The 27,988-nt window shown below is 37.4% G+C and overlaps 1 protein-coding gene across 1 annotated transcript; it reads right to left on the bottom strand.

Moving 5' to 3' along the window:
• Nucleotides 1-2: 2 nt before the first annotated feature.
• LOC139005621 (sulfotransferase 6B1-like) lies at nt 3-15,261 on the bottom strand. The gene is made up of 6 exons (XM_070407819.1): nt 15,117-15,261; nt 12,542-12,726; nt 10,239-10,365; nt 4,984-5,078; nt 4,651-4,837; nt 3-121 (listed from the first exon to the last, which is right to left on the bottom strand). The coding sequence occupies exons 1-6, from the start codon at nt 15,259-15,261 to the stop codon at nt 3-5; spliced, it is 858 nt and encodes a 285-aa protein (XP_070263920.1).
• Nucleotides 15,262-27,988: the final 12,727 nt, after the last annotated feature.

The raw sequence follows: 27,988 nt of genomic DNA, 5'->3' as shown, positions 1-27,988 counted from the left end.
TATTAAGAGTAATCTTCAAAGTGTCTTGCTAGTTCGCTGTGTTTCATTTTCTCTGTGAACAGTTCATCAAATACTCTCTTCTGCTTTGAAGTAAAGTAGTTTATCCAATCACCCACAGCTCCTGGAAAAATTGGAAATGTATCAGACAAGAACCAATTTAAATGTATAGTAGTCACAAAAGAAAAATGTCAGATTTATAATAAAATGTGGACAATTTCACCTCCTGGTGATAAGATGATGGGGAAATTATTCTTTTCATTTGCTTCTCTGTTGTTTCTAATTTCTTTAGTAATAGTTGCATGTCAATTTGTAGAGTTTTAAAAGTTATTTCTTAAAAAAAAAGGAAGATTAAAAATACACAAATGTGCCCAGCCAGTGTAGCTCAGCAGTTGAGCATTGACCTATGAACTAGGAGGTCACGGTGCCATTCCTGGTCAGGGCTTGATCCCCAGTGGGGAGGGCCTGCAAGAGGCAGCCAATCAATGATTATCTATCATCATTGATGTTTGTATCTCTCTCTCTCCCTCTCCTTTCTTCTCTGAAATCAATAACAACATATTTTAAAAATACACAAATGTCCTAAGTTTTACGATAGCAGGCAAAAATTATCTCACCTAAACCTAATCAAAACCTAAGGCAGACAGTGGATAGAATGATGCTTCATTTATTTCCTGTCTGTGCACCTCCAGAGCAATAGCTGTGCTGATAACACATCACAGGGGTGGGTAATTGGTCTCATTTTGAGGAAATTTATCTTACAATATTGATAACAGAGAATTGAAAATAAAATTGAAATAAGATAAATACAGTTGATCCTTGAACACTGCAAGGATTAGAAGCATCGACCCTCTCCCTAGTCGAGAACCCATGTATAACATTTGGTTCCCCAAAACTTAACTACCAATAGTCTACTGATGAAGCCTTACTCATAATATAAACAATTGATTAACACATATTTTGTATATTATAGACATTATATATTGTATTATTTCAATAAAGTAAGGTAGAGAAAAGAAAATGTTATTAAGAAAATCATAAGGAAGAGAAAATACATTTACAGTACTTATTGAAAAAAAGAATCTGTGTATAAGTGGACCTGTGCAGTTGAACCCATGTTATTCAAGGGACAACTGTACTTCACACAGTCCATCGGCCTCTCCTGTTCTTTCGAGTCACCCTCTCAATCTTGCACAGCATCAGAACTGCCCTTCTCACATCCGTTAGGCACACTGGCCAAACCCCACCCCTAGATCTTGTCCACCCTGGTCTTTTGTTACTTCTGGCCCTACACTTCATCCCCGGGTCTGCCTCCGCCTCCCCGCCGCCCACCCACCCATTGCAGACAGTCATAAATCATCTCTATTATATATTTTTGCCAACTAGTTTATAAACTCTTTTGAATTATGAACTGTGATGTATTATTGTTCACGTGTATTCCTGCAGTACTGAATCCAGTGCTGACTATAGAGTAGATGCTCAATAAAACCTCTGGTTTGATTGAATGTCAGACAATGTCACCTACAGCAAAGAAATTTATTTATATTACAACTTAAGAAATGTTTGGTGTTGATTCCTCATCCAAAAGACCGAGTTTAAAAAGAAGTAAAGTAGAACTCTTCTGTTTGGAAAAAAAAGAAAGAAAGAAAGAAAGAAAGAAAGAAAGAAAGAAAGAAAGAAAGAAAGAAAGAAAGAAAGAAAGAAAGAAAGAAAAGAAAAGAAAGTATCAGAGGGAAGATCCCAGAGTCAGGAAATGACATGACATTGCTTCTAAAGCACCCCACTGCTACCTTCTTTCTTTTGACCTGACTTTTGTTTGCTTGGTTTTTTATTTATTTTTTCACTCTGATTTTTTTTTTACTTTTTTTAAAAAAAATCTTTTAAAAATAAAATAGTAGCTATATATGTAGGTTAGAGGAATTACATATAAGCAAAAGAAGATAACAAGTCAAGGAAATGTACTCAGCTAACATGGCTAAAAAACTGGTTGCATGCATTCTTCCAGATGTTCTTCTTTGCAAACATATAAATGCATATAAACCACATTTTAAGTCACACAGTTATAACCTAAGTTTCCCCCACTTATACTTTATCATCTTCCCATATTAGTACTTATGTGCCAACAATGAACGTTAGGGAGAGAAGGGTAAGACTGTTTGGATTCAAGTCTTGACTCTACCAGCTACTAGTTGCGTGTCTTTGGACAAATTATTCAGGTGTTTGGTGTCTCAGTAAAGTGTGAATAATAGAAATACCACTTTCAAAAGTCTGCTGTCAAAATCCAGACAAACCAAGTAGTGTGCCTGGCACATAGCAAAGCACTCAGAAAATGCTAGTTATTTTTACTTTATAGTTTTCATGATTCCATAGGAAACCCCTCTATGGATGTGACTTAATATGTTTATTTTATTTTTTCCTCTTTTCTTTTTTACTTAATATGTTTAACAGTTTCTGATTAGTGACCTTTTAAGTACATTCTAGGTTTTCATTATTATAAGCAACATTGCTACATACTTCCTGTCCATACGCCTTTCCATACCTAGAATTCTCCCCCTAGATTTTAGTATGTCAGAGCCCTCAAACTTCTGACATTTATGAAGACTATCCTTGCTTATCACCTTATCCTGGCCCCATAGTCATTTCCTAGAATATCAGCTCTATTTCTGAGTTTAAAGTAAAGACGCTGCAGGCAGGAATTCGCCTCTGTAAAGCGAGGATTATCTCTCTGTGCCACGGATTCTGAATCAACTTCAGTAGTTTCTTTGAAACTCTTACTTTCAGAGGATGGATCTCCCATTCCCACCCCATCCAGCAAACATCCTTTGTTTAGTTCCTCCAATAGTCCAAATTTACCACTGGTGCTCATGGTGACAAGTATCAGTGAGGATTTTTTACTATCAGCCGTCTGTGCTTTGTTAAGTATAAGATAAAGAAACCACTTTTAGATAGAACTTAAATGCATTCCAATGAATGTTATCAGCCACAACTTTGTTGATATGATTTCACCTGTAAATACCTGCTAGGATCACACGCATGGCAGGTCAGAGATTAACTCTATTATCATTAGTGTAAAAGTTCTCAAGTTTGTATGACAAGATGTGTTAATACTGAGAACTAGCTAATCAGATCGCAAAGGGCAGTGATGGAAGATGTCAGCTCAGCACTGGACTCCAGCAGCCATCAGAACTTCATTTCTCATCATCCTCTTTACCATGGTTGCTCCCAATCTCTTCCTTTGCTCATTTCACCTTCCTTCATTGTTTCTCTCCCCTTTGCTCATTTCACCTTCCTTCATGCATCCTTTTCTAAACTCTTTGTCTTCCCTTAATCTTCTCTCTCCCATCCCTCCTAACTTTTTCTGGACCCTGAGTCTCTCTCAAGCTCCCATATCATCTTGCTGTTGTCCTCCACTATCAAAATTCTTAAAAGAGTGCCCCTTATTTGCTGTTCCTTTCTTTATTCCTCATTTCTTCAAACCCCTCAACCTGGCTTCCATCCCCACTCTCAGAATTCACGAATGATAAATGGTCATGTTGACCCTGTCTTTCTTTTCAATTCTGGCTGATCTCCTTTCTCGGCTTGTCTTAGGCTGTTTCATTCCCATTTATGTCAGGTTTCTACAGCTTCCCCTTCTGTTCCTTTCTCCACTAGGCCTTCCCACTCACCCTGAACAATTTTACCAAATTCCACAATCTTCTGGTGGCTCCTACACTCACTTCTAAGCTGAGCTCCTCTCAACAGGCTCACTGCCAGTGCCCAGATTACCACCATCAATGTTTCGTACCTGGACTATTACAACAACCTCTTTACTGGACTTTCTGCCCCAGCTTTCAATCTCTTCTAATCAATTTTCCACACATGTCTGACCAGATAAGATCCCTTCTTAAAAGAACAAACAGGCTAGGAAGAAAAAGAAAAAGAAAAAGAAAAAGACCACTGAAATCCATCCAAGCTTTTGCTCTATGGCCCCCATCCCTCCATCTTCCTCGTTCTGCTTCACACATTATACACCATTTTAGTGCGTGCTGGTTCGGAGCTTCTTTTCTTGCTGTTAGCTTTCACTACCCAACCTGCTTCTAGGTTACGCATTAGGACTTAGCAGAGATTTATTTCCTTCTCTTTGTGTTTCCATTCAGAAGCACGTCCTTAAATAACAATCCCAGCTCTCTCCGCCCTTACTTACTTCTGCAGGTAAGTTATTTGATTGGTGAGTTTGGGAAGACACACTGTCCACACTCATCTGTTCCTTCCTCTCTCCTGAAGAAAACATGTCATGTACCGTGCTCTAAGCGACCTGCTCCAGTGGCGGGACAGGACTGCCTTTGATTCACTGTGACTAGTAGCATGTTTATAAAATTCCGGGCAACTTATTAGCAAACACATTGGTCTGAAGATCTGAGACACATTCTTCAAATAACTGTGTCATTTCTATTTGCCACCTGTGTTTTTCTCTCAATTGGGTCCTAATTGGGCATGAACATCTCAAAGTCTGGAAAGAATGCAATTCAAGAATTTCATCACCGATGGATGACACTGTGTAAGCTGTTGTGCAAGCAACGGGATGCACGATGGTGAAATGGGGGCTGAAAAGGTAAAATAGAACAACTTCCAAACAGAAGCCCAGGCAAAGCACCACTGCCCTTTCTGACTTACCTTTCCTAAATACCAGGTTCTTATTCGATGTGAGGGCACAGATAGTCTTATGTGGATCACAGTTTTCTTTGGCTGCATTATTTTTCATTTCCTTGAACGATGATTTCCAAGCAATGTGATTGATTTCGCTTTCACTCACATTTATACCGAGGAAAGTTGTTATTTTCTTTATGCTTTTAGAAAGATCCTGAGCAATAAGCAAATACATAAATGTTACTCATCAAAACACTAAATTCATTCCCCCAAACCTGAAAACGGAATTCATTGATTGATATCCTGTATTAGCTGAATTTGACTTAAATTTTGATCATTGAAATGTTAGGAAAGACTTACTTTCTTCATTTCTTCATAGAATATAAATAGAATGTTTTTATCATTTTTGTGGTCTTCCCAGCTTAAAATGTGATCAAACCAGGATCCATACACAACTAGGAGAAAAGTGAATTGCTGAGTTAATACCAAACATTATGGCTTTGGGTCCCTGGGGTCTTCCCACTTCTGCAAAGTTGTCAAAGCAAGGCACATACATCTTAGACACCGGAATGAAAAAGTTTTCCTTAGAAGAGCTCAGTCTCACTACTGTTTCAACTAAATACAATATTGTGAAAAGAAACAGGGTAGTGACACCTTTTAATAAAGCTGTGTAGGGTTTTTCCTTATGTTTAATAACTTTTTTATCATCAGGAAAAGTGACAGCAGAAATACAGATACACATTTTCCTAATAATTGTGTTCTGATAACTGCTCTAGATCTTGGGAGACATAGAGAAACATTGAGAATTTGTCATTTTCTTTCTGTAATGTGACATGCTTTTCATAATTGTAAGTGCTTAGGAGAAAAAGTTATAAACTCCCCCCACCACCACCCAAAAAATAATTCTATCAGGTATCTTAGTTCAAGGTTGAGAATTACAGACTCAGGGATTTGTAAGTAGTTGATACTGTCTCTTTAATGTTTTGTTAATTTGACAGACTTAAAAATCTCCAGGGCTTCAAAGTAAAATACTATCATGCAAAGTAACCTCTATAGTTGTGATGATTAAAAGCAGACAGTGAGCAACTTGTCAGCACACACACACACAAAATAAAATAAAAATGACTAGCTTGACAATCTAAAGCATAAAACAATAATTTAATATACATCTTTCCAGGAATCTTTATCATGCAAAGATTTGATACTAACTAGTGCCACAGTCATAAAAGAACTACTCTACTAGTGATTTCCTGAAGATCTGCTGACTATTGATTCATTTTAATAAAAAACATTTATTAAGCCAGACACTGCTATATACTAGTACAGTTTGAACATTAAAGCTTTGAATAGAGGGTAGGGGTTTGTCAAGGGCGGGGGGGAAAAAAGGACACTTATGTAATACCCTTTGTAATACTTTAAGCGAAAAATAAAAAAAAATAAAAAATAAAATAAAATTAAAAAAAAGCTTTGAATAAATAAAAGTAAAATTAACTCCAAACTAAGGGCAATTTTTCATGGCTTCGGCTCCTGAGGAAGCAAAGGGCAAGAAAATGACCAGATCAGATTTTTGAAACAAGGGACTACAGTGCTATCATTAGAGTCAGGAGCCTAGGGCTGTATAATCAGAACTGGGTCTTAGGAGAGCTGTCCAGATACAGTTTTTGGTTATCAGCAATCTCACTGCAATTTCAGTGCCTTACCTAATACTTTGTCTTAGAATTACCCATATTACTATACCAGTCATAAGGGTTTATCTTCTAAGAATTACCAACATTTTTCCAAGCACAAACACATGTAGGAGGGAAACTGATTTCTCTCTCACACAAATTTAGGAAGTTAACTAGTCCTCTAGTTTGCCAGATGACCTCACAGTCTTAACTGACCTCTCTGACTCCCACCAGCAGCTACAGCCCAGCCCTTGTGGGTAATATCACTGCCTAGAGTTGACAATGTGGAGCCCTCAATAGGGTCTGGGGGAGCCCATGCTAGGCAGGGATAGAGACTAGGAGTCACACTGGGTGGGCTGGGCAAGGTGGGGATGGGGAGTGCAGTGTGATTGACCTGCCCATTATGGTTACTCAGGAGAAAATGTATTCCAACATATCCAAAATAGATGGAAGAAGAAACCTTTGGATCCTAGCCTGATCATAATTCGAGAGCCAGCTGTTCTATTATTAACTAATTAATTTAGACTCTCCCTTATTCCAAAAGGACTCCAACTAGCCAAAAGAATCTAAAGAAATTGTCTGCCTGGGCCTTTCTCACGAGTGGAGCAAATTACAGTTTGTGTTGATTTTTAAATCAGAACCCTCATTGACCAGGTCAATAGCTTTAAAGAAAATATAGTTTCCAAAATTGAGATTTGACATCTTGCTTTTATCCTTCACTTACTTACAAAATTATTCCACCACCTCCTGGCCTTAATTAACATATGCCTGGATGGCCTTCCTTCTGCTATCCACAAATCAATGGCCTTGAATACAAGTGGCTCTTTCTCAAACAATTCATGTTCTTAGGATCTGGAGAGTGAGTCTAGGGCAGTGGTTCTCAACCACCTGGCCCTTTAAATACAGTTCCTCATGTTGTGACCCAACCATAAAATTATTTTCATTGCTACTTCATAACTGTAATGTTGCTACTGTTATGAATCATAATGTAAATATCTGATATGCAGGATGGTCTTAGGCGACCCCTGTGAAAGGGTCGTTGGACCGCCAAAGGGGTCGCGACCCACAGGTTGAGAACCGCTGGTCTAGTGACTTCCAGAACTCCTCCCTCCTAGACAATCCAGGCTCCTTTAACATGTCCTTTGAATCTAGCACCCTTTCCATCCTGGTTTCAGCCAGAAATTGACCTGATCTCTCCATTACATGACTGAAGACTCGGATTTTAGAAGACTATCTTCTGTGGCATCTCAGGTCTTACTACCAACTGTAGCAACTTTATCAGATAGTTGCTGAGGTACTCTCCTTTGACTATTTTTCTCCCTTTCTCCCTTTACTTGCTTCCCTTTGTACATCCCCTCAATGATGTTCTAATCAATACTTGCATTTCCTTGCCCCCTTATAGTTTATTTTAATCATCCAAGAAACACTCAGTATTGGATCAAAACACTTCACCTCCTTTCCATCTCACCTACGACGGCTGAGTTCTGCTGGAGAAATTCATACCATTCTATACTGACACCGCTGCAGATTCATTTTCCAGTCTCAAGGGCCGCAAGGCTGCCTGGCAAACCGATTTGTCCTGCATTAACACATTCTCCTATTCTTCCGCTGTTTCAACACTCCCATAAATTTCTGCAAACACTCTTACATCCAGTTATAATGGCCACCTTAATGTTTAGTTTCTGCAAAGCATTCTGATGATAGATAATTGCGCAGAAAACAAAACTCACTGGGATGAAGTGGCCTAGGAAACATAGAGTTCTAATATAAAACGGGAGAGGGGGCTACAGGGAATAAAGAGCAAATGCTAACACAGGTTTCATTGAAATATTAATCTGCCAGGATATCTCCAGGATACAATTTATAGTTATTGTTTCATTTGAAAACCTAAAGTGTATTTTTAAACTGTGTGAAAGACAAATTAGATGATTAGATAAATGTGTCACTATCTTTATCTTTTTGTTTGTTAATTCTCACTTGAGGATATTTTTCCATTGACTTTTAGAGAGAGTGGAAGGGAGAGGGAGAGACACAGCGAGAGAAACATCGATGTGAAAGAGACATATTTATCGGTTGCCTCCTGCATGCACCCCAACTGGGGCCAGGGATCGAACCTGCAACCCAGGTATGTGCCCTCGACCCAGAATTGAACCCAAGACCCTTCAGTGCATGGGCCGATGCTCTAACCACTCAGGACACTGGCCAGCGCTCTGTGCCTACATTTACAGAAAAATAATCTCTCCAATAGAATCAGTTAGACCATACCCTGAGACACTGAGAAATTACAGAGAAGGCCAAATCAGAGCTCACGCAGTGGTGAGTCACAGTGTATAATAATGGGAGACAAACTCAACATTTTTTCTTCTTGAGAAAAAGCAGGCTCAAGATCTGTTTTGAAAAACTAATTTATGTATTTAAACTCTGCTTGTCCCAAAAATGGAAAAGAGGCAGAGTGAGGCATGTTAACTATCTTCAAATATTTAGAAGACTAGCATGTGGAAGAGGAATTAATGATTGGGGCACAATGTTTTGGCTGGATGAGTTATGGCACAGTGGTAAGAGCGAAGATTTTGGAGCTGACATCTGAATTTAAATCTTGGCCCTACTCCTTATTAGTTACGCATCTCTGGGCATGTTATTTGGCCTCCTGAGGTCTGCATTCTCCTCACCTATAAAATGAGGATGATAACACTTACCTCATGTGGTCTAGTGAGGATGAAAAGAGATCATGTTTGCATAGCACTTAGCTAAGTGTCTGTATCACATGGTAAGAATTTTCCCCCCAGCATTTTCGAAGTACCAAGATGATAGTGTTCCTTTGGAACAGGAGTGTGGAGTGTGAACCTGTTGTCAAGGTTAAGTGGTTCAAGCTTAGGCTCTACAATTCTTGGAGATGTTGTAAAGGGAATTAAACATTGGGAGGGTGTTTTAAACAGATGACCTTTAGTGTATCTGTCATCCCTGAAGCTTTATGATTCTAATAGATGTGTGCCATTAAATGAGGAAACAGAGTTGAAGTAGTATGAGACTGGTATATTCTTCCCAAGGGAATATATGTATATATTTGTTGCTGGTGACTTCCCAATGTCCTTATATTAAGGTTACACTTGCTGTGGCCTCTCTTAAATGAACAAGCAAGAGCACATCAATTACCATGTAAAATAGTGAAACTAACAATTAAGATCTACACTAAGCCCAGTAGGAGAGAAAATCTTCCATTTCTGAGTCATGTCTCTTTTAAATTCTGTATTGTCTTGGTATATTATTTTTGTTGAATACACCTTGGGAATTTAGAAGGTTTTTCTTTTCTTCTTTTTTAAATGCTCCGGACACCACTGAATTTATTCACAGGAAAAAATGAGTAAATTCAAAGGTCATACAGGACCAAAAGTTAGCAGGACCAACATATGCTACGCAGCTCAATCAAATGACGTATCATTGTGGTATTTTCAGGACAAATTACTTCCTGTTAGTTTTCATAAAACCAAATGCCAGGATGGCTAATTCTTTCACATTTGTTTTATTTGGGGAATTTGAGGGTTCTTCTGGGGTGCATCGTTGGTGTTGCTTTATTATCCATGCAGGTATATAGAAGGCATGTTTTGGGCTACCTGTCTAGGTCTCAGCTGTATCTCACTGTACTCCTATTAGTGCATATTATTTCACTGAAATGACCAATCATATATATTTTTTTTTTTAAAAAAGAGAGAGATTCTTGACCAGGATTAAGGCTAATAAGAAATTGCTAATATGTACTATCCATGGGTGATAAGAAAGACTGTGAAGAAGCACAATGAGAAAGAATTGCTTGGAAGCAAACAAATCATCTATTCAAAGAGTACTTCTGAAAGTAGACATGGGCATCCATTTAAACTTTTAGAAAATGCTTTCATTCTGAGCAGAAAAGCTCACTGTATATTATGAGTAAAAAACCATTGTCATATTTACCATTTCCTTTCAGGAACAGCTCTAAAAACGCAGCCCAGGTTTCCACGCTAGGGAGATTAGGGTTATCTCTGTAGTAATGGAATAGAGAAACAGCTGTGTCTTTTGGATTCCTAACGATGTAGATAACCTGTTAAAAAATATAAATTTATTTTTGGGTGAAAATAGCCCCACCACAAAACACTTCCTAAAAGAAAGTAAGAGCCAGTACTGGAAACATCAGAGGGAACACTTTGTAAAGTATATGATTGTCTAACTACCATGCTGTGCATCTGAAACTAAAACAAAATAATATTAAAAGTAAACTGTATTTGAAAAAAATGTTTAAATAAAAATATATATAGAAAGTAGAAGCTAAACTTACCCATGACAGACACGATTTTTTGGCAGCCTAAGATAATTATTAAACACACACTCAAGCCAGTGTTTTTCGACCCTTAATGTGCATATGAACCAGCAGGGGGTGCTGCCAGCTCATCAACCAGGTGAAGGTTGTCCGGCTGGTCCCTTAGGGCTAGGCCATCAGCAAGAGGCAGCTCATGCTCCTGGGAGACCAGGGGCAACCAGAGTCTCAGTCCCCAGTAGGGGTCAAAAGAAAAGGGTTGTACCTAAAGGCTGTACCTCTAGTGTGGTTGTTTAAAGAAGCACCCTACCTTTTTGAGCTTTAGTTTCTTCGCTTATGAAAAGTAAAATACCCACTCCTCTCACTTTTGTAATGTGTTTACAAAACACAGCTCGATCTCTAGTAGGCATTTGGTGTCAGTGTTATTGCATTGAGTAGGGGTTATTGAGCTCATCAGACTCTTTTTAAAAAAATACATATTTTATTAATCTTTTACAGGGAGGAAGGGAGAAAGATAGTTAGAAACATCGATCAGCTGCCTCCTGCACACCCCCTGCTGGGGATGTGCCCACAACCAAGGTACATGCCCTTGACTGGAATCGAACCCAGGACCCTTCAGTCTGCAGGCCGACGCTTTATCCACTGAGCCAAACCGATTAGGGCTCACCAGACTCTTTATCCCCCCAGATCTCTCTCTCTCTCTCTGTCTTAGAGACGGTCTGAAATGAAAATGCTCGGTTGAGTGAAAGTGTAATCAAGTTAGATACACCTTCACCTGTTCTGATAGATTTGCTGGGGATACAGACAAAACTATCACATTTACTTTTCTTTGGGCAGAAGAATAGATGGTGTGCACAATCACATTGTGGTCATAGAGCTATAATCATAGGAAGAGCTGCTTTGGTTTGTGCTCATTTGACTGCTAGGTAATTTTTGTTATTTTTGGAATATGGCTGACGTTGTCTAAAGAGGCTTCAGTACTGGGACCTTGTTACAATAAACACATATATCTTGCCTTTGCTTTTCAAATTTATTTTTCTGATTAAAACAGAATTTTTAAAATGCTCCTTATGTAGACATTTGTAAAGAAAATAAAATCCAACTCTAATGTCATATCATAGAAAACCACTTGGCATGTTGTTATATTTACATCTAGATCTTTTTTTATGTGTATATGTATATTTTAATTAAATTGAGATTATTCAGTATACATGTATTTAAAACATGCTTTATACTTAATCTTATTCCATAAGCATTTCTCCATGGAAACATAAATTTGAATATGAAATATATGAAAATATAAATATTATTTTAAGTTATAATTAACTTTTAAAATAATAACAATGTGGTAACTTTATTTTTTAAATAACTTGAGGTAACTATTCTTTTTTTAAAATTGTTTTATTGCTTAAAGTATTATAAAGAGTATTATATATGTCTCCTTTTTTTTCTCCCCTTGACCTTCCCCTAGCCTCCTATACCCCCCAGTGTCTTGTGTCCATTGGTTATGCTTATATGCATGCATACAAGTAATTTTATATAAATTTTTTATTCCCTTCCTATAATGATCGCTTGCACAAATGGTAAAGTAATTAAAATAACATTAAGGGAATTTTTCTTTTCCTAGACATCACTATTTAAAGCAAAAACATTAAAACCAAATTTAGAATGGAATAAGACATTGTCTAATGTAACTATAGTTCACATTTCTTTCATTACCGACAGATTATTAAAATAATTTGTATAAACTAGATACTGTGGTCAGACCTATACACGCATTGTCTTGTTTAATTTTTCCCACACTGTATGAGATTGATACATTATTCCTGTATCAAATGAGGAAACTAAGGCTCCGAGAGCATCAGCAACTTCCCAAGGTCACACATCTTGAAAGTGGCAGAGCAAGAATCCAAGCTCAGTTTTGTGGTATTCCCAACCTCCCGCCCTTCACCATTGAACTTACCTTGCATTGCTTTTGTTTAATATCCACTGGTAGCATGTTATAGCTCAAATGTGTTGGAATGACTCTTCTCTTACAACACATTTTTAGCTCTTCAAATTTAGAAATGTCTCCCAATTCAATTGGAGATGTTAGAGTAATTTCAGCATTGGGAATATTCTCAATGACTTTTGCAATCCAGTGAGTGCCTTCACATAAAAATAAAATAAAATTCATTTTTAATTAAATGCCCCTCTTGGTGAAATGAATTTAGAAAATTAGCATTAGGTTATAAAGGCAATGAATGCATTAATTTTATTATAATAGTTAGTTTTACCTCTTGACACCCATTGAAACCTGTTGAAATACTTAAGATGTTAATTCATTAGACAGGAAAAATCACATTTTGAAACATGAAGCAATATGAGAACTGTGTATACTATTTCCTCAGCTTGAAATACTCTTCTATGCTACCACTCACCTCTAACACCTCCTCTACTTCACAAATACAAAGATCTTTCTACGCATAATTCTCATCAGTCCTGTAAGCACATGCATCTTGCTCTTTTATAAACTGCCTTCTGAGTCCCCACTCCCCTGGAATAATTGCTCACCCTTCAAGTCCCTCCAAAGTAACAGACCCCAGAGTATACTTGCCATTGCTTGTATTTATGTCTATCTTCCCATTTCCTCCTTGAAGATAGACAGTGGATCTTATTTTTGTTTGTGTATAAATACAAAATAATTGTGCAAACAAAGCATTAGAACAATGAACAAATGGCATATTCAAAAACCATAAAGATGCAAGCCTGCTACCTCAAAGTCTGGAAGGAATACCACTTTATCCTATATAATAAAGAGCTAATATGCTAATTAGACCAGATGGTGGAACAACCTTCTGGAATGACCAGTGGGCAAGGCCAAGGGACAGCCGAGGCCACGAGAGCCAAGCCCCTTGCACGAATTTCATGCATCAGGCCTGTAGTGTTTACATAAAGTGAATGTAGATGTGTTCCAATGGTGTAGACCAAACATGTCAAACTCAGGGCCGGCTGCAAGTTTGACATGCTTGGGTAGACACTGTATGTGGAAACAGGGAAGGAGAAGTTTGGGTGGGGAGGATTTTTGCTAATTTGAAAGCAATGTCCCTGAAGAATTTAAATCTGCCTTAGTTTCCATTTATCTCATTAAAATTTTACAGACAAGTAAATATTCATAGATTAAATAGAACTTTCATTTGCATTATATATTTTAAATTTATTTTTTCAATATATTTTTATTGCTTTCAGAGAGGATGGAAGAGGGAGAGAGAAATAGAAACAACGATGATGAGAGAGAATCATTGATTGGCTGCCTCCTGCATGCTCCCTCCCCCGCAAATGGGGATCAAGCCTATAACCTAGGCATGTGCCTTAACCGAGAATCAAACCGTGACCTCCTGGTTCCTAGATTGACACTCAACCACTGAGCCACGTTGGGAGGGGTATATGTTTTAAATTTAAACATATAGCATTCATGTATGTGACTCATATAGTAGTGACAATTGTATTATTTTAACAAACTATATTGATTCCTTCTAATGAAGAAGAGAGACCACACAGTTTTGTGCTGCTGAAGGAGACCTCCTAGCAGCCGGTGGGAAGATGTCAATTTATGGGCACCAGTATGTACAGTGGAAGCCTTATATGTGGTTGTTTATGTATACTATAAATTAACCACCTGTTCCAAGAATCTTAAACGTATCACTAATTACTTTCTAAACTAACATCATTTTAAGACAAGATATATTTATTCACGGAGCAACCTATTGTATGGGGAGAATACTGAAGTATTTTTGAAGGCAATCATTTAACTTCCATTTGCAGCAAGATTTTCCAATAAAAGATATATAAATATATGGTTTATATTTATTCTCAAAAACACCCCTGTGTGAGCTCTGCATTATCCAAAGGAAGGGTTTCTTGGGCCTGGCTTACAGTCCAGTGAAGGATTTAGTAAACACACAGCTCAAAGGGAGCTTGGCTCTTAGTTGCTAAATCCAGGAGAGCAGGTATGTGCTCAGCCACACACAGTCACTATTCTGGACATAGCAACAGGCAGCTGGATATTATATATCCTAGTCACTTTTAAGAATAAAAAGTAATATATTATTAGTTTAAATGATATGGCATAAACTTTAATAATAAAAGTATTTATGGTTCTTATTAACCTAGAAAAATAATATTTATTTATAAATCAATTATTAGCTATAAATGGAGCAAACACTATTTATCACCATGCCTGGTACAAAGTACTAGTAAAAGATAATTTTATAATATTACAGATATCATGCTTATTATATATGTCAACATTTGTATGTCTTCATGAATAAAATAGAAACAAGAGTGTAGTAAAGCTCTAATTTCTCCAGTTGAATTTTTTCAAAGCACTTTTTTTTTTTGTCTCTCTACTGTCAAACTTTTTCATTAGACTATGGGTTTAGGACAATTTAATTTCCTATGGAAAATTCTGAAAAACAAATGGTTTGTAAAAATCATTATTATATTTATAATTATTATTGTATTCCTACATTTACAAAATACATTAAAGTAAACTTTACCAGATTTTGGATAGGACACCAGAAATACATCATCTTCTCTTGCATGGAAAGAATCCAGAGAATTCAGAAGTTCTTCTGAAGACAAAGTAGAAAAGAGGGTCTCCTTGAATTTATGAAGAACTCCTGGCTGGTTCTGGGATGACATCTTTCATCAAATCAAGCAAAAATTACTTACTAAACACTAACTCTACACAAAGCACAGAGCAAGTATGGGCGCTGATTTTTATCCTAGCTCAGTAGCAGTGTAACCTTAGAATTATTGAGCTGGTATTCCAATTGGAGAACTATATATATATATACCTTTTGCAATTTTCACAAGTGTAATTTTTAAACCATAACCGAGCCAAAGTTTACTGTGAAAATGATGTTATCTGAACTTCACTGATAATGCATATGACCAAATATTTCCTGCACTTGTCACTCAGAATAATTTACATACACAGTTTTCAAGCTATTAAAATGTAGTCATTTAAGGGACTAAAGTTAATTAAATCCCTTGGCCTAAATAAGGAAAAACTTTTAGTGGCAATAATGGATTATATCACTGTGGAAATGACTGGGAAAATTGAACTTCTTGTTAATATAAACACTAGAGGAAGTAGCTAATATTGCATTTCGGGAAGAGAGGAGGAAATAGAATGAGGAAAAAATAAATTCTTCTAGGAATTGGCAGACAAATCTGTGACTAACATAAACCTTACAGGAACAAAAGACAACATGAGAATCAGGAAACCCAAGCCAAAAAAGAGACATACACAGCTATGATGCACACAGGAAGTTTTTGATGGATTAAATAACTTATCTGAGTCATTCTTAGTTTTTGTCACTAATATAATCTTCTGGATTCAAGTAGATATGGCAATAAAGTGCCCAGTTACTTCAGTGAACCACAGTTGAATCTTTTTTAGTTTGCTGTCTAACCATTAAAAAAAAATGTATACCAACAAAGAAATGATCAGCATTTTAACTGAGCACAAAAAAAGTAGAGGTCTACAATGTAAGTAGTAACTGAGTAAGAAAGACATACCTAACAGTGGCAGAAATGAAATTTAGAATGATTGCATATTGTGGACGAAAAAAAGGAGGTTTTATGGGAAGTCACCTCACAGGATGATCTGATCATAAATCCCTAACTAGCAAGTCATGGTGGGTAGTCATGCCCCAGACATGTAATGTTTTAGTAAAAGATTTATCTTTGTCTTAAGCAAACCCTGTCTATTGTCTTTGTGCATCTATAGGAACACACCTTTGAAATAAGCATAATCACCCCAAGAGAGCACATAATCTTAAGTATCCTGTTACTTCCTTCCACGTTTGTGTGAACATCCTTACTTTACCGCCTTAATGTCAAATGCACAAAAGAAACTGCTATTCTCAGAAACATTTATCTCGGTCTGCTGAGGTCTTCCTTCCAGGTGTATCCTTTGTTCGACAGTTCCTTCTTCATCAAACTCTTTCTTCTTCTCTTTTTGTTTATGGGCACTAGGAGAGGTCAGTTATCATTTTCAACATTCTGCCTGAAAATCTCCTTAGCAAAGCCACATGTTTGTTTAGTACTCTTTCCATTTTCCATACTTACTCAAGGGTTGGTATTGCTAATTGTTCTGCCATTCATAACTCACATCCTCTTTCATCCGGCCTCCAATAGTCACTTTCTCAATGACCATCAAGAGTTTGAAAAGTTCCCCGCTGGTCAGTGCGGCTCATTTGTTTGGGCATCATCCTGTGCACCAGGTTTCCAGTTAGATTTCAGGTTAGGGCACATACCAAGATGGCAGGTTTAATCCCTGGTCAGGGTGAGTACGGGAGGCAGCCAGTCGATGTTTCTCTCTCACATTAATGTCTCTCTCTCTCTCTCTCTCTCATCAATAAAAACATATTTTAAAAATGAGTATAAAAACAAAAAAGTTTGCAAAGTTTCCTCCTGGCCTGTCAAGCTTCTGCTCACATCCAGTCTCAGAGTCATTCTTACCTGTGTCAACATAAAAATGTCCAAACCTGTGTTTTATGAGCTTACTTGATGCAAACTGATGACACAAGTTGAAGAGCAAGATCTCAAATGCTCTGGAGAATAACAGCTTTGCAGCTTCTTTTATGCATTTGAAATTAAGGAGGGAACCAGGAAGATAACATGGAGGTAGGAAAAAGTAGTTAAGATTATATACTCTCTTAAGGGTGGTTAGGGTGTGTCAAAGGTGTGTTCACCTAGTCGGTGGTCGGCAAACTGCGGCTCTCAAACCACATGCGGCTCTTTGGCCCCTTGAGTAAGGCTCTTCCTAAGCCTTAGGAGTACCCTAATTAAGTTAATAACAATGTACCTACCTATATAGTTTAAGTTTAAAAAATTTGGCTCTCAAAAGAAATTTCAATTGTTGTACTGTTGATATTTGGCTCTGTTGACTATTGAGTTTGCCGACCACTGATCTAGACGAGTCTCAACTGGGCTGACTGGGCACTTCAAGTCTCTGCCACGTATCTGTTCCATGCCAGTAGGCTACCTCAGGAATGTCCTCATGGAGATGACAGAAACACAAGAAAGAGCAAGGCCTCTCGAGTTGTAGACTTAGAAGCACCATACTTGCACTTCTGTTTCATTCTATTACCCAAAGCCAGGCACATGGTCAAGTCCAGAGACAGAGGCAGAGGACACTTCAAAGTTAAATGCCCAAGGGGGTAGGTGCAGAGAGGGTAAAATATCATTCAACCCATCAGCAAGACCTATCAATTCTACCTTAGAAATACTTTCCACACCTGTCCAATACTCCTTCTATCTTATTGCTACCACCACTTCAGTTCACCATGATCTCTCTTACCTATCACCACCTGACTGCTCTGTCCAAACCTTTCTTGTCCATTCCTTCTCAGACCATTCTCAATGCAGCAACGAGAATAAACTTAAAAAGAAAACCTGCTCTGACCACTCATTTAATTAAGTCTGCCAAATGGTTTCCTATTGTTCTCAGGATAAAGGTGAAAATCCTGACTAAGGCCTGAATTGTTTTCAATTTTCAATTGAGGGGTTATTTTAAAGCAAATATATGAACCTGGTGAAAGGGAGAAAGAGAGTGAAGAGGGAGTGTGGGAAAGAGAGGCTTTATAATGACTTCCATGTGAGGACAGCCTGGGACCCCTTTCTCCAACCTCATCTCCTTCCATTCTTTCTTTCACTTTATGGTTGGAACAGATCATAATTCCGCAACTTATACACTATTTCAAGCCTCTGGGGTCTTATTTGGACTGCTCTGAAAGAACTGCAATAATAAATTAGAGATTAGGATGAGATAATAAGTAGTCAATATACCCATAGCTCTCCCAATATTCTCTCTTGATATTCTCACCATCTTTTAATCTTGATAAACATATACACATGGTTATGCTAGGGTGAGGTGAGAGTAGTATACAGGTGTGAAAACTCATCCGAGAGGTTTTTGAGCCTGAGTCTGAGATACACTGTTAAATTGGCTTTTCAGAGAAAAAGTCTAAGAGGATGAGGTCAGAGGAATGGGATGAAAAACATACACATGGTGCAACTTCTTCACTAAGTTAGGCAACCTGCTCTCTGGAAAAGGACTATTAAGCCAAGACATTCTTCAAGACTGAGGCTGACCAGAGATGCCTTTTAGTCCACAGGGAGTTATCCTGTTATTCTTTCAGAGTTTGAGAAGGCTTATCAGGAGCTAGGCACACATAACCTTGTTCCCTGTCTCTTCTCCCCAATTTTCTCAGGGGAATATTTCTGAATATTAGAGACATGGAAAAAAGTGACATATTCTCCTTTTCTCTCTCCTCATGTGGGGATTTCACAATGTAACTACAGGGGCCCTGTAGAATTCTTTCTCTCTCAGTGATCAACAAGAGGCAAATGTGAGTGCTTTAATCTCAACAAGTGGTCTCAGTTGAATCTACCAGGAAAAAAACAAAACAAAAACGGTGTAAGAGTGAACTTTGCCCTATCACAATAATTTGGATCTTCACCCAAAACCAATACTTCCATCCTTGGAACACATCATAATTCCCGAACTTGTACACTATTTCAAGCCTCTTGGGTCTTACCTGGACTGCTCTGTGTCCAAGTAGAGTTGTTTTACCTTCATTTTGGTATGGTTTGAAAACCCTCTGCCTTATGCCCTAAAAAAAAAAAAAAAAAAAAAAGAGAGAGAGAGAGAGATAGAGAGAGAGGAGAAGAGCGCAGATTGGTTTGGTTCAGTGGATAGAGCGTTGGCCTGGGGATTGAAGGGCCTGAGGTTCAATTCCAGTCAAGGACAAGAGAGAAAGAGCAGGAGCAGGTTTTTGGAGCAGGAGCAGGTTTTTGAAGGGAGAGGATGAGGGAGAGGATGAATTTGCTGAATTACAAACCACTCCTAAAATTAGTGTCTTAAGACAGTAATGTATGTTATCTCCTGGTTTAATAATGTCACTGGGCTCAGCTGTTCTCATTTGAAGTTCAGTTAAAGCACCTTTCAAAAAGCTTAGCTTGAACTGAGTAGGAAGCCAAGGAAATGGAAAGGCGTTTTCATATATAGGACTGTGATGAAAGAATGTTTGGAATTTGGCATCAGGATGTGGGGTGTAAAGAAAAATATCCCAACATGATGTGCAGTATTGTTTATAAAAAATAATGAACTCAAGGAAAGAAGGTATTTTTTCCCCTGTAGTTTTTTTTTTTTTTTATGGTAACTTTAAGTGCCAGGATAAAACAGATCCCAGAACAGGAAATGTGAAAAAAATAAGAATAGTAACCAGCAGAAAAAAAAAAATCAGATAAGAAGGCAATATCAGGTAAGGTTCATAGGTAATGCAAGCAATAAAGTCATAAAGAGTGCAGTGTCAACGTGAGAAATGTCTAAACCTGTAGAGAATTTTCATAAGAGTTTATTTGAGCCCCAACTGACGTCAATTATTGGGAAGCAAGATTTCAAATGCTTCCGGGACTACAATTTGCAATTTTTTCTTTGACTCATGTACTTGGAATTAGGAGGGAATTTTTAAAAGATTACATGAAAGTGAGAGAAAGCAAGGCAGGGATGGGGGTTGGATTACAGAATACTTAACAAGAGGATGTGCTCTCCTGAGGGTGGTTATGCCTTGCAGGAGGGTTACTGCTGGCATTTCAAAGGCGTTGTAATTCAGATGCACCAGAACAAGGGACAGGGTTTGCTTAAAACTTTTCCCTAAAAAGTTATATGCCTGGTGCATGGCTACCCCCACACCCTGTTAGAAATGTATGTATGAGGTTACTTTCAGTAGAACGCCCCCCACTTTTTTGGTCCACAGTAGATATAAGTGAACATGCAGCAATGTTGTGATACTAATATTTTTATAAATTTATTTTTCTTTTAGAACACTTTCTTATGAAGGAACAGTGGCTCCAAGGAACAGAACCAGAAAATACTCTTTTAACATACTTTATTGAACACTTACCATGGGCCAAACATTCTTCTGGCTACAGGAAATTAGACTCTGAATAAGACAGAAAGGGACATGATTTCATAGTTCAGGGAGACAGATAATTTTTTTAAAAATCAACAAGAAAATATCTAGTAATGATACATAAAATAGCAAAAGCAAAACCATGGTGATACAAAATAGAACAACAGGGAGGCTACTTTAGTTTGAATGGTCAGGGAAGGTTTCATTGGTCCTCATTGAGAGTAAAAGCATGTATTATAGAAGCAAGTGAAAAGAATATTGCCTCAGGCCAAAAAGTACAGATATTGAGGAATTTGCAAAGAGAGCTCTGATACTGTTATTGTTCTCACCAGGAGAGCAAATTCTCAGCTGAACACAGATATACATAGCCATGATTAAAATGCAGTGTTAGTGAGTGAAAATTGTTTTTTAATTTGTTTACCTCATTGTTTTATTTTTCTCTCATGGAGTGTTTGCTTGCCTTTGCTATATGTTGAGGGAGGTTTTTGGCAAAGATGAAGTAATGGGGAGCTGGCTTACTTTCCAATTTGAAACAACTAAAAAACAAAACAAACCAATAAAAAATTAGGGTGTCTCCCCAAAATGTAGTATACACACACTTTGAATTATTATAAAGGCAGTGTTTATTAAAATACATTTCATTTTCTGAATTGAGCTATCAACTGTTAAAGTGTGTATATATTTTTTGGGACACCCTGTGTCTATGAAGATATAAGGAGCAGTGATATTCAAGACATTGGACATTGGGCAAGGATAGTTTATCCTAATGATACTACCACATATTTCTTATTAATGACTAAATCTAAACAGCTAAAATTAAAGCATGTCCAGGCCCAGTTTCAGTGAGAATGTAAAGGAATTAGAACTCTCATAACCACAAGAAGGAAAGTAAAAAAGTAATAATGTTAAGTATATCTTAAATGTTAAACATATCCCTGCGACATGATCCAGCCATCACACTCTCTGGTGTGAGAAATGAAAACAAACATTCACACAAAGGCTGGTACATGAAAGCCCAGAGCAGGTTCATTTGTGATAGAAGAAACTGGAGGGGAAAAAAGTCCACCATCAGGTAAATAGATAAATAGTTTATGTCATATCCATCTGATAGAATAATGTTCACGAAAAAAAGAAGGAATGAACAATTGATACATTCAACTACATGGATGAATCTCAAAATAGTTTAGCTGATTAAAAAAAAAAAGCCAGGAAACAAAGAGTACACATTGTGTGATTTTATTTATAGGAAGTGCTAAAAAGTGTAAACTTGTCTGTAATGACAGATGAGTGGTTTCCTAGGGCTGGGAAGGAGGCCCCGAGAAGCAGGAAGGAGAAATACAAAGTGGCCCAAGGAATCTCTTGGGTGTGACGATATGCTCACTGTGTTGACGGTGGTGATGATTTCACAGGTGTGTACATATGATGACTGCATACTTCAAATCCAGGCAGTTTATTGCATCCCAATTACACCGCAATGAAGCTGTTAAAATTATTGAGGAAAATATTTCAATTCCAGAACCTGACCATCAGGGATCCAGGTAACACTCTTTGCTATTTAATATGTGTGTGTGCTCAATATAAGGTGGGTCTTGAATATGGTTACTGAAATTATCTAATGAATTACTTATCTTTATAAGTTGTTAGACATCTTTTTAGTTATAAAATTGTTTAGTAGTCTTCATAATGCAAAACTGTTGAAAATACCATGTAATTATCTTGGCGTCTTTCTTGCAAAAGTTTTTATTTTTATGTTTGTCCTCTCAGTGGCTGGATAGGTACTATTTTCTCCACCCTCCGTGCCTGCCACTTCCATCTTCTGCCTCATGCCCTTCAGTGTGTCATTTCTACCAACCAAAAAAAAATGTACCATGTCAAAAGGCAGACTCAACCAAAACATTACAGACTGTAAATATCAGGGCTTTCTTTCCTTATTTTGCTCTTGATTCAGAGATATGCTTTAGGCAAATGAGATTCAGTTTTGGAAACTATTTTATACCCGGCCTGTGGGTGTTTCTCTTTGGTACTGAAAATTAATTGCCTTTCTTCTTTGGAATCTCACACACATATTGATTCATAGCTACGAAAAAGCTCAGCTAGGAATATGAAGTAGTGTTGGGACTGAGTTGGGAGAGAGTATTAGGTGTTTCAGTCAAGCAGATCCTGCTTTATTGCATCGCTCAGTTTGTACACCATGCTCACACCCACTGTGAAAGATTGCTCAAAGCAGCACTAGCACCTAATGAAGTCAGTGCTAACTGCAGAATCAACGCTGTCAAGTTTCCTTGTTTTCTCAAGAGCTTTGGAAAAGACACATGACAGAGGAAAAAGTTAAGATGGTATGGGAAATTTTTGCTAAAATGGAGAGGAAATTCTTTGGAAGATACAGAGTCCTTGTCACATAAGGTTTATGAAAAGTTATTTGCTACTAAGGTTAAAACTCATAAAAATGAGATTCCTGTAGATACTACAATTCTGACTTTTTTATTCTCTTTTTTAAATTTTGCCATTTTTAAAAATATATATTTTATTGATTTTCCACAGAGAGGAAGGGAGAGAGACAGAGAGTCAGAAACATCGATGAGAGAGAAACATGGATCAGCCGCCTCCTGCACGTCCCCCACCGGGGATATGCCCGCAACTCAGGTACATGCCCTTGTCCAGAATCGAACCCGGTACCTCTCAGTCCGCAGGCCGACACTCTATCCACTGAGACAAACCGGTTTTGGCAAATTCTGCCATTTTTGAGGGCTTAGTAGATTGGCATAGTAAGAACAATAAGAAAATTTAGAACGGATAGTGTATTTTATTTAAAATGAGAGGAATTCAGTTTTATTTATAATCTATGTATATAAAGGCCATCTAGCTTGTGCATACAAATAGGACCATATTAAAACTAATACATCTGCCCAGCCAGTGTGGCTCAGTGGTTGAGCACCGACCTATGAACCAGGAGGTTAAGGTTCGATTTCCAGTCAGGGAAGGCAGCGATCAGTGGTTCTCTTTCATCATTGATAATTGATGTTTCTATCTCTCTCTCCCTCTTCCTCCTTCTCTGAAATCAATAAAAATATATTTTTTTAAAACCTCCAAAACGAATACATCTAATTTTCTTTGTTTAGTCTACCCTATGGATACCACCGGTATCCTCTCTTTCTAGACACAAATATGTACATACCATATGATTCCATTTATATGAAGTGCTAGAGTACACAAACCTAGTCTATAGTGTTAGAAAGCATTTCAGTCGTTGCCTGGGCCAGGATTTGGAGGGATTTACAGAAAAGGGGAAGAAGAAACTTTTTAAAGCGATGTAAATAGTCTATGTCTCACCTGGTTTGTCAAAACTCATCACACTGTGCACTTAAAATGGATTCATGTTATTGCTTTTGAGTTCTACTTCAATAAGGTAATTAAAAAACCACAATATTAAGATGCAATTTTTCCCCTATCACATTGGCAGCAAATTAAAAACCTTGACAACACACTCTGTTGGTGAGGCTAAGGTACTCATATTGCTTGGGGAATAAAAAGGTGGTTCCGTTTCTAAGGAGGGGAATCTTATGCCTCTTGATATAACGTTCTCATAATAAATATGTAGCATTCCTGCCAAAAATGCATCATGTGGAGATAGAAGATAAAACCAAATTTAGAGACATTCAATTGACCTCAACTCTTTAAAAAATTTCAATGTTATGGAGAAATTGTTCCAGAATGAAAGAGACTAAAGAGATGTGACAATTAAATGCAATATGTGATTCTAGATTGGAGACCAGGACAGGATAAAAAAAAATAGCTATAAAGAATATCAATGGCACTTTGTAAATTTATATAATTGCCTAACCACTGTGCTGTACACCTGAAATTAATATAAAATAATATAGAATATCAACTCTAATAGAAAAATTAAAAATAACATTATTGGGGCAAATGATAGAATTTGAATATGAGCTTACATTAGATAATCTTATATCAACATTAAATTTCTGAAATTATTTTTATACTATGGTTATGCAGGAAAATATCCTTGTTAGAAATATGCATTGAAGTGCTTGGGAGTAAAGGATTATGGTGCTGCAACTTTCAAATAAATGTTTCATCAATAATAATAATGATGATTAGAGAGATGAAGCAAACACTGCAAAACATCAATTACGTTTGGCTCTGAGTAAAGGTTATTTGGGAGTACAACTTTTATAACTTTTAAGTTTGGTGATTCTTTTAAACTAATAATTTTATTTTTTTTTTTTTTTTTTTTTTTTTTTTTTTTTTTTTTTTATTTTCCTCTTAAAGTATTACAAAGGGTATTACATAAGTATCCTTTCCCCCCCCCCCCCGCCCTTGACAAACCACTACCCTCCCTTACCCCCCAGTGTCTTATGTCCATTAGTTATGCTTATATGCATGCATACAAGTCCTTCGGTTGATCTCTTACTCCCCTCCCTCCTGCCCCCCAACTCTCTCTGGCCTTCCCACTGCAGTTTGACAATCAGTTTGAGGCAGCTCTGCCTCTGTATCTATTATTGTTCAAAAGTTTGTAATGGTCTTTATTATCCATGAATGAGTGAGATCATGTGGTATTTTTCCTTCATTGACTGGCTTGTTTCACTTAGCATAATGCTCTCCAGTTCCATCCATGATGTTGCAAATGGTAGGAGTTCCTTCTTTTTAACAGCAGCATAGTATTCCATCGTGTAGATGTACCACAGTTTTCTAATCCATTCATCTACTGATGGGCACTTAGGCTGTTTCCAGATCTTAGCTATGGTGAATTGTGCTGCTATGAACATCTGGGTGCATATATCCTTTCTGATAGGTGTTTCTGGTTTCTTGGGATATATTCCTAGTAGTGGGATCACAGGGTCAAATGGGAGTTCCATTTCCAATTTTTTGAGGAACCTCCATACTGCCTTCCATAGTGGCTGCACCAGTCTGCATTCCCACCAGCAGTGCACAAGTGTTCCTTTTTCTCCACATCCTCTCCAGCACTTGTCGTTTGTTGATTTGTTGATGATGGCCATTCTGACAGGTGTGAGATGGTACCTCATTGTTGTTTTGATTTGCATCTCTCGGATGATTAGTGACTTTGAGCATGTTTTCATATGTCTCTTGGCTTTCTGAATGTCCTCTTTTGAAAGGTGTCTATTTAGATCCTTTGCCCATTTTTTGATTGGATTGTTTATCTTCTTTTTGTTAAGTTGTATGAGTTCCCTATAAATTTTGGAGATTAAGCCCTTATCCGATATGACGTTGGCAAATATGTTTTCCCACGAGGTGGGTTTTCTTGTTGTTTTGTTGATGGTTTCTTTTGCTGTGCAGAAGCTTTTTATTTTGATGTAGTCCCATTTGTTCAGTTTCTCTTTAGTTTCAACTGCCCTAGGAGCTGTATCAGTGAAGAAATTGTTTTGGCATATGTCTGAGATTTTGTTGCCTTTGTATTCTTCTAGAATTTTTATGGTTTCCTGTCGTACATTTAAGTCCTTTATCCATTTTGAGTTTATTCTTGTGTATGGTGTAAGTTGGAGGTCTAGTTTCATTTTCTTGCATATGTCTGTCCAATTTTCCCAACACCATTTATTGAAGAGACTATCTTGGCTCCATTGTATGTTCATGCCTCCTTTGTCAAAAATTAATTGAGCATATTGGTTCGGGCTAATTTCTGGACTCTCTATTCTATTCCACTGATCTATATGTCTGTTCTTGTGCCAGTACCAGGCAGTTTTGAGAACAGTGGCTTTGTAATACAGCTTGATATCTGGCATTGAGATCCCACCTACTTTGTTCTTTCTCAGGATCGTTGCAGCTATTCGGGGTCTTTTTTTATTCCAGATGAATTTTTGGAGAGTTCGTTCTAGATCTTTGAAGAAGGCCATTGGTATTTTAATGGGAAGTGCGTTGAATGTATAGATTGCTTTGGGTAGTATGGACATTTTAATGATGTTGATTCTACCAATCCAAGAACATGGTATGTTCTTCCATCTGTTTATGTCTTCCTCTATCTCTTTTTTCAAAGTCCTGTAGTTTTCTGAGTAGAGGTCTTTAACCTCTTTAGTTAAGTTTATTCCTAGGTATCTTAATTTTTTTGGTGCGATGGTAAATGGGATTGTTTTTCTGATCTCCCTTTCTGAAAGTTCACTGTTGGTGTATAGAAATGCCTCAGATTTCTTGGGGTTAATTTTGTATCCTGCTACATTGCCAAATTCATGTATTAAGTCTAGTAGCTTTTTGATGGAGTCTCTAGGGTTTTGTATGTATAATATCATGTCATCTGCAAATAAGGACAGTTTAACTTCCTCTTTTCCAATTTGGATGCCTTTTATTCCTTCTTCTTGCCTAATTGCAATGGCTAATACTTCCAGTACTATGTTGAACAGGAGTGGTGAGAGTGGGCATCCCTGTCTTGTTCCTGTTCTTAGGGGAAATGGTGTTAGTTTTTGTCCATTGAGTATGATGTTGGCAGTGGGCCTGTCATATATGGCTTTTATTATGTTGAGGTATGATCCTTCTATTCCCACCTTTCTGAGAGTTTTTATCAAAAATGGGTGTTGGATTTTGTCGAATGCTTTTTCTGCATCAATTGATATGACCATGTGGTTTTTTTCTTTCAATTTGTTTATGTGATGTATCACATTTATTGATTTACGGATGTTGTACCATCCTTGCATCTCTGGGATGAATCCTACTTGGTCATGGTGTATGATCCTTCTGATGTACTGCTGGATCCGATTTGCTAAGATTTTGTTGAGGATTTTGGCATCTATGTTCATGAGGGATATTGGCCTGTAATTCTCTTTCATTGTGATGTCTTTACCTGGTTTTGGTATTAGGGTGATGCTGGCTTCATAGAATGAGCTTGGAAGCGTTCCTTCCTCTTGAATTTTTTGTAGTAGTCTGAGGAGGGTAGGTTTTAGTTCTTCCTTGAATGTTTGGTAGAACTCCCCTGTGAAGCCGTCTGGCCCTGGGCTTTTGTTTGCTGGAAGCTTTCTGATGACTGCTTCAATTTCTTCCATAGTTATTGGCCTATTGAGGTTTTTAGATTCTTCCTGATTGAGTTTTGGAATGTTGTATTTTTCTAGGAATTTGTCCATTTCCTCCAGGTTGTCCAGTTTGTTGGAGTAGAGTTGCTCGTAGTATTGTTTAACAATCATTTGTATTTCTGTGGGGTCTGTTGTTATTTCGCCTCTATCATTTCTGATTTGGTTTATTTGGGACCTCTCTCTTTGCTTCTTGGTGAGCCTGGCTAGGGGTTTGTCAATCTTGTTTATCCTTTCAAAGAACCAGCTCTTGGTTTCATTGATTTTCTGTATTGTTTTTTTGGTCTCTATTTCATTGATTTCTGCTCTAATCTTTATTATCTCCTTCCTTCTGCTCACTCTGGGGTTTTCTTGTTGCTCTCTTTCTAATTCTTTGAGTTGTAGAGTTAGATGATTGACTACCATTTTTTC

Source organism: Myotis yumanensis, unplaced genomic scaffold (assembly GCF_028538775.1).
Source record: "Myotis yumanensis isolate MYYU_CA2020_CCGP unplaced genomic scaffold, mMyoYum1.0.hap1 SCAF_3, whole genome shotgun sequence".
Classification (NCBI taxonomy): Eukaryota; Metazoa; Chordata; class Mammalia; order Chiroptera; family Vespertilionidae; genus Myotis; species Myotis yumanensis.
Note: the sequence above shows the minus strand (reverse complement) of the source record. Positions and strands in the feature narration are given on the sequence as shown.

Excerpts from the sequence above, each read along its gene's own strand:
- LOC139005621 (XM_070407819.1), bottom strand. The coding sequence starts at position 15,261 with ATGTCATCCCAGAACCAGCCAGGAGTTCTTCATAAATTCAAGGAGACC. Across the intron at positions 5,079-10,238 it reads GCTGTTCCTGAAAGGAAATG|TTGTGTATGGATCCTGGTTT; the intron begins GTAAATATGACA and ends CTTTTCTCCTAG. Across the intron at positions 122-4,650 it reads GAACCTGGTATTTAGGAAAG|GAGCTGTGGGTGATTGGATA; the intron begins GTAAGTCAGAAA and ends CAATTTTTCCAG.